This window comes from Hippichthys cyanospilos, chromosome 22 (genome assembly GCF_059441005.1).
Source record: "Hippichthys cyanospilos isolate Australia breed blue-spotted pipefish chromosome 22, RoL_Hcya_1.0, whole genome shotgun sequence".
Classification (NCBI taxonomy): domain Eukaryota; kingdom Metazoa; phylum Chordata; class Actinopteri; order Syngnathiformes; family Syngnathidae; genus Hippichthys; species Hippichthys cyanospilos.
This window is the reverse complement of record NC_142390.1, coordinates 5,435,642-5,442,500: the sequence shown is the minus strand read 5'-3', so window position 1 is coordinate 5,442,500 and position 6,859 is coordinate 5,435,642. Positions and strand designations below refer to the sequence as shown.

At 45.0% G+C, this 6,859-nt stretch overlaps 1 protein-coding gene and 1 long non-coding RNA gene across 3 annotated transcripts in view; one reads left to right on the top strand and one right to left on the bottom strand.

Annotated features, from left to right (window-relative positions):
* Positions 1-6,536, top strand: part of LOC148405617 (uncharacterized) — a 17,812-nt gene extending 11,276 nt beyond the window's left edge. Inside the window, exon 5 of the long non-coding RNA XR_015864139.1 lies at positions 6,439-6,536. This is a non-coding gene — a long non-coding RNA (uncharacterized LOC148405617). The remainder of the gene's footprint in view (positions 1-6,438) is intronic.
* lrig3 (leucine-rich repeats and immunoglobulin-like domains 3) overlaps positions 1,225-6,859 on the bottom strand; it is a 28,844-nt gene continuing 23,209 nt past the window's right edge. For both annotated transcript variants that reach the window (XM_088406090.1, XM_088406089.1), the window contains exons 9-19: positions 6,147-6,227; positions 5,987-6,058; positions 5,715-5,786; positions 5,430-5,593; positions 3,945-4,280; positions 3,553-3,834; positions 3,003-3,479; positions 2,737-2,895; positions 2,520-2,660; positions 2,178-2,432; positions 1,225-1,875 (exon numbers count right to left, since the gene is read on the bottom strand). In XM_088406090.1, coding sequence (XP_088262216.1) covers positions 1,643-1,875; positions 2,178-2,432; positions 2,520-2,660; positions 2,737-2,895; positions 3,003-3,479; positions 3,553-3,834; positions 3,945-4,280; positions 5,430-5,593; positions 5,715-5,786; positions 5,987-6,058; positions 6,147-6,227 — 2,272 coding nt within the window. In that variant the 3' untranslated portion in view covers positions 1,225-1,642. The remainder of the gene's footprint in view (positions 1,876-2,177; positions 2,433-2,519; positions 2,661-2,736; positions 2,896-3,002; positions 3,480-3,552; positions 3,835-3,944; positions 4,281-5,429; positions 5,594-5,714; positions 5,787-5,986; positions 6,059-6,146; positions 6,228-6,859) is intronic.

Here is a 6,859-nt window from a genome sequence, read left to right as displayed (position 1 = left end):
AAACAAAAGTTGACTGCGTTTGACACGGTAAGCCAAGACTGGATCCAAGGTCAGAAGCTCTCCGCCGTGGTGACAAAGCAAAGGAGCTGAAAGACCCTTTGCAACAGCCAGTGCCTGGCCTGAAATAACAAAGCTCAGAGTTATTGGGGGGGGGGGGGGGGGGGGGGGGGTAATGGAATGAGTCATAGGCCAAACAAAGCCGAACTGGGCCGCCCTATGGTGCCATCGTTTTCTAATTGAGACCTTAAAACACAAAATGACCTAATATCCGATTAAACTGTTGGAAATTGCATCATTAACTCTTTCAGCGCCACGATTCGGAGCGTATTTCAATGCCGACAAAATATTATGTGCAATGTCCATGCATGGTGCCGGGTGTATCTAGATGATTCCGTTCTTTAGTAGTCACGGTTTGGAAAAAGGTCATCTGAGTGAAATCGAGCTATTTTGAATAGCATCTGAACTTGTCTTCGATAAAATATGAACAAAAACAACGAAAATGTGTTTGCATGTGTTCGTAAACAGTTTGCATTTGTATAATGCGCATTTGACAATATATTTACACATTTATGGATATTTACAATCTATGTTTGCATGCAAGTGTGCGTTTTTTTTTTTTTTTTACACCGTGCTTGATTTTTGTGTGATAATCAGTGACACGATTGACTAAATTTGCGCACCCACTTTGCTCGCCTCGATCGCGGGTATTTATTTTTTTTCAAACAGAAGCACGATGCTAGTAGTTAGCACTTATCTCCATGGTTTCATAGAAGAGAGGAAAGCGTCAAGGGTGTCAGCTACCCGAAAGAAAAAAACAATTTGACAAGATTTCTTGCCACACAACTCAAGTATTTACAAAGACGAAAATTCTCGTTCGTGGCACTTAAAGAGTGAATGAGTGTGTATGGAAATTGAAATTGAATCGAACATACATGGAAATTAGATGAAAAGTTCATTTCCAGAGAAAGCTGCACTAAAAATAGCATATACCACAAGAAGACTATTTTTGCATGGATAACCTCATAATTTGGATAAACTGAAATCGGTTAAGAAATAAAAATACAACACCAGTCAAACTTTTAAAAACAATTACTTCTGATAGTTCCAAACACATTAAGAGGTCAAACTATTAATTCTTGAGAATGCACAGCTGCCATGGTGGTCTGAACAGAAATCAATCCCAAAGCCAGACAAAATTTTTCCTCGAAGAAATCCTCTCCAGCGAATTAGCAGCACACATTTAGGCGTTTTTATTTTGTTTACATATGTGCAAAACATCGCTTCATTCAAAGCACGTAAAAAAAAAAAAAATGGAATAACTGAACTGGCTAAGCTGCGAAATTCACATACTTGACCGATGTTAAGCAAAAATAATGTAATCTGTTTATGTACAATTTACAAAATATAACATTTATATAAAACGTTTATATTTATCTGTTTTATTAACCGAAGTCCTTTCCCAAAAAGCGCGAGCCTAGACGCTTGTACTTTTTTTTTTTGTCGGAATGTCCTCGTTTACATTCACTCGTTGCACGTTTCAGGAGTCTTTCATTCCAAAGGCGTCGACTCGGTGAGGTAGAAGTATTCTTTTAAAAACGTTTGGTCATCTCTTCTCGGAAAAAATAACAGGAGCTAAAAGTCGCTAATAGCTCGTTCCGATCTGGGAATCGACGTCAGTCCTGTTGCTGTCAAACGGCTGTTCGTAAACGCTGTTGCTCTGCTCAGATTCCGAGTCCTTGTTGCTGTTGTCCTCATCCCGGTCCGAATCCGCGTCGGCAGCCGTGTAAGGGTTTTCCTGGAGGTTGCTCCCATTACATGTCGCAGGACGAGGGCCGAAGTCCTGCTGGGGCCTCCACGGAGACTTCCCAAATGTGCCTGCAGGAGAAAAATAGTATAAAAATAATACGTCTTTATTGATAGCCCCCTACCTACTAAATCACTGAGTGTTTTTACGCTGACCAAGACAAGCAATGGAGCCGTATGTCAAGACAGTCTTTGCATATGTGTTTTTCATTTTTTTTTCTTCTGTGGTATGCCTTTTGTACTTTACAATATTTGAACATGTTTTTATTTTGTCACAGCATGAGACCGGCTGAGCTACGGGATATTTTTAGTTGACCTGGTTTTAGTTGACATACCCGACTTGGTCAACATTCCCCCCCCAGATCTGTACCTACCCATGAAGCTGTTGTAAGGCGGGGGACACTCATGAGGTCGGCCATAGTTGGCCGCTTCCGGCTCTTCCACGGATGGGCGGCGGCCACTTTGCTGGTGAGAGGGGCCAAGATGGAGGCTGGCATTGGGGAGCTGCATCAGGATGGTAGAGGAGCACAAGTCAAAGGGTTCTGAGAGGAGATAGTCTCGTCTTTTGGATCTTGTCAGGCTTCCGCTGTAGGACTCGGCGCAAACTGGTCGTGGGTCAACGGGACATCCTGATGATAAGAAAAACGATTTTACCTATTGAAGTCAAACTTCATAGGTATTGTGTTGGAGATAGAGAGCTTATAAGGCTTGCAGACCTGTGTAGACCTCAGACAGATCTGTAGGGTGCAAGTCTCGGCGGAGCAGTGTGCTGATCGGACCTTGGTAATGGCAGAGAAGCGGATCGATGGACGCTGCTTCCATCTCGCCTTCACTTCCTGTATCTAGCTGACAAAAACCTGGACGGAAGACCAACATGTCAGGAGATGGGGAGACTTCAGCGTGCTGTGATTGAACAAGCGTCTGGTTCTGTACCATTCATGTCTTTTGGCTGGAGGTAGAAGCCGCTAACAGATGACGCCATGTACTGATGGCTGCTGCCGCTCTCCGACGGGATGTAGCTGTCCTGGCGGTCTGCAAGGGTGCCTTGAGAGGAGAGGTAGCTCGGGATGTCTGCTGGCAGATTGGTCTCATCTGCGGCACAGGTAAGAAACAGTTTACCCGATCGTGAGGGATACTCGAGCTCACATCCGTGTTTCATCCACGAACGGACGAATCTGGGAATGGACCGCGGCACTCACCGGTGTTGGTGACACTGCAGTCCTCGTTACGCCTCCGAGTGTGGTAGATGATCACCACCCAAACTAGCGAGGTGCCAACGACGCAGCACACCACAGCGATGATGACGATGCCCACCGTGGTCCAGCCGTCGTCATCCGAGCCCGCTCCGCCCATGAGCCCAACCCCGACCCCTCCTTGCACTCCAGAGTCGCAGTTGGGGTTCGGTATGACAGACAGCCTGATGTTCCCCCTTTCGGTGCCAAGGGTGTTTGACATCTCGCAGGTGTACTTCCCGACATCCGTCTCGGCGGCGTCCACGATGATGAGGAGCTGATTGGCGGCGGCGAAGAAATGCCGCTCGGTCAACACCAAGGGGCTGTCGTCTTTGGTCCAGTTCAGTCTGGGTGCGGGGCTGCCGCCGGCTATGCATTGGAGGACGGCGGTTTCGCCCTTTGCCACCGTGCGATCCATGAGGGGACGCAGGAAAGATGGCGTCTCTGTCAAAAGGGAAGGACAATAAATGAACCGTTCCAAAACCCAAAGATTAGTTTACCCCCTTTCTCTTCTCACCTAAAACCGTTAGTGTAGCATTGGCAGAAATTGCCCCAGCTATGTTCTGAGCGGTGCAGCTATAAACGCCGATGTCCTCCGTCTTGACGTCCACAATGAAGAAGACGTCGTCCTCCGGCATCACATGCATCCGCCGCTCGCGGGCGGCGGGGAAATCGGTCCCTCCGTCTTTTTGCCAGGCAATTTGAGGCGACGGGTGACCCACCGCGGCGCATTCAAGCCTGGCGGTTGCTCCGGCACGGACGCTAAGGTCCATCGGCATATTGGTGAAGGAAGGAAGCACTGGAAACAGAAGTTGAAACTCGAAATGAAGTCTTGGTATAATTTGGAAGGCCAAGATTTGGATGTCTACCAAGCAGTTCGTTTTGGCTTGGCTGAGCAGGAGAACTTACTATTAACAGTGAGCCTGGCCTTGGTGGAGTATGAAGATCCAAAGTGGTTGGAGATGACGCACTGGTATTTTCCCTCGCTGGAGAATTGCACATCACGCAGCTGCAGGGTGGTTGTATACTCTGTCACCTCAGTCTCGCCACCGGAACCTCCCTGCACTCTCAAGTGGGCCTGGTTGTGGATCTCTGCGTCGTTAAGGACCTCGTTGTCTTTCTTCCAAGCGAACGTCATGGGTGAGTCACTGGAACTCGCCGCCGAGCACACGAATGTCACGTTGGCTCCTTTAAGAGCCGACTGGGTCTCCGGCTGAATGGTGATCTGAGGCTTTGGGAAATCGTCTGTGGGAGGAACGAGGTGGACTTCATTTGCTGTGCGGCGACCTCGCTGTTTTGTACATTTTGTTTTTTTAAAGCGCATGTTTTGCATATATACTATAATCCCTCAAATATAAGACAGGTTTTTTTTTCAAATCATGAAGACCAAATGTTTGGGTGTATTCTACAATCGGTAACTTAAAAATTGGATTTTTTTTTTGGACATCATTCGAGGAAAATTGATCTGGCGAGCGTCAGTTGGCTGTTAGCAGCAAGTGCCTGTTGCCGCTAACAGCAGCTTATGTTAGCTGAGGTTGTTATGGCATTATTTTCAACTAAAGAAGCAAGCAGACTGAACCACCGCCCGATTCTATCCTTGTTCACACACGGGAATATTACTAAAGTTATGTCTCCAATTGATTCAATTAAGAGTGGTAAGGTATTGACCTTAAAAAAGATAGATATTCCATTTGATTCGTTTAATAATTATTGTCTTTTGGTATGTACACACAATCACAAACTCGATGAAACATGGATACTTCAGGTATTTATGGTAAAAAGACCTCAGGTCGTATCACGAGGAAACGGGAAAAACAACTGCCTCGAACATTACACTGGCAAGTTGTTCCCACTCACATTGTGGGAACAAAATAAGGAAAAAATACTTTAGGAAGTTGAAGGCTAAAGTGTTGGTGCGTCTAATAACAGAAAATACCAGAATTTGACCTCAAATTTACGGGTGCGTTTTGTATTCTGGTGCATCTTACATTTGGGGACTTATGGTATACAATGAAAGACCCCAAATATATATATATAGATGGATGGATATATATATTTATATATTTGTCGCAGATTGCAAATACTGCAGGTGTTTTTGAAAAGCCAACGTGGGAAAGTTATTACTGCTCAGGTTGTTAATCTGGTTTTTCAAATGAAGCTGGAGGCAAATGAGGGTCTCAGAGGGAGAAAACGCTAACTGTCAAAGCGGAAAGGTTAGTATATTTCCATCAGGTTGCCTTCACGGCAACTCATTTGCTCATTCGGGAGTCAGGGGAAAATATTGAACAATCTGGGTCAGTTCATAAATGGAAAAAGGGGCCGTATAAATGGCTGCTTTTGAGGCGTGACGGCGTGTGGGCAAAAGTTGCTCTCCAGTGTAAACGCATCGCTCACCGCACACAAACTCCTCGGGCCCCACGGCGAACACGCTCCTGCCCTTCAGCATCTGCGGGTGGGCGCAGCTGGCATTAACGCAGGGCAGGAAGGTTTGTTCTACCACCCAGACTGGAAGCCACTTGAGCTGGCAGTCGCACAGCAAGCTGGATGTGTTCAGACGTCTGCCGGGGGCGAGAAGAATCCAGAAACATTTCATTTGCCTGGAATTAACTGCAAAGGCCGTGATTTAAACATGTTTATTCATAGGGAAATGAGAGTCAAAACAAACCCGGGAAAACTTACAGCTCTTGTAGATTCTTCATCTGCGAGAAAGCGTTTGCTTGGATGGACATGATCGCGTTATTGCTTAAGTCTCTGTAGGGAAAAAGCACGAGTTTTTTCACAAATTTTTCCACGAAAAGAACCGCAGCACAAACTTTAATCAAGGATTGGACTCCGATGCGGTAAAACTATCGTACGTACGCATTGCTAATCAATACAGAATGGCGGCCTTGAATGGCGACTAAAAGTAGACCTCGTTCTCGCGGTTTTGGATTTGGACTTAAGTGACTCACAGGTGCTGTAATGCGTCCAGGCCAGAGAAGGACTTCTTGGTCACTGAGCGAATTCGGTTTCCTTGCAGAAATCTGTGCAGAAATAAATAAAATACGGATCAAATCCATGTTTTCCTCCAATCAAAACTTTCAAGCTGGACACAAGTGATTCTAAACGTACATTTTCTTCAGTTTGTCCAATGCTGAGAATGGCCCATTCATGTCTTCTATGGTCCACGAGATTTCATTGTTTTGGAGATCCCTTTTCAGAAGAAACATACAAAGAAAATTAAAAAGACAAAAAAAAGATCAGTTACATTTGCAGTTATTAATTCATGGATGGACCTTTTTTCCGTCTGAGTTTCAAATGACCGATTGCATTTGAATGCACCATGTTGTTAGCAGCTTTCATTTACATTGAAGTGCCCTCTAGTAGCGCCCCAGTCATCAATATTTGTGTGTATGTTTTTTAGTGTGCAGAGTGCGTTGGATGCCCTGAAGCAACGTGTGTTCAACTCGACACATACCTGCCCTGTGGTGACCTCAGCAGTGAAAGCTCACATTTGCTTCCAGGTAAAAAAAAAAACAACCCATTGAAATGTTATGAAGTCCCCATATGGTAGGCGTTCTCAAACTTTTTGGAGTCAGGGACCCTTTTTTAGAAAGCAAATTTTCCAAGGACCCCAATTTGCAAATCATTCAAGCCCAGCAACAGATTCCATTTAAAAAGTATATTTGTGACTTTTCAGCTATACGGATGCAAAATAACAAATAATACAAATGTGTTGAGGTCGGGGGTTAAACCTAGAGATTATATTTTCATTTAGTTCACATCCCAAATCAATTCAGGCCGGTAAGCATAACTGAGAAATGGTTCAATAAAGATTAAACTTT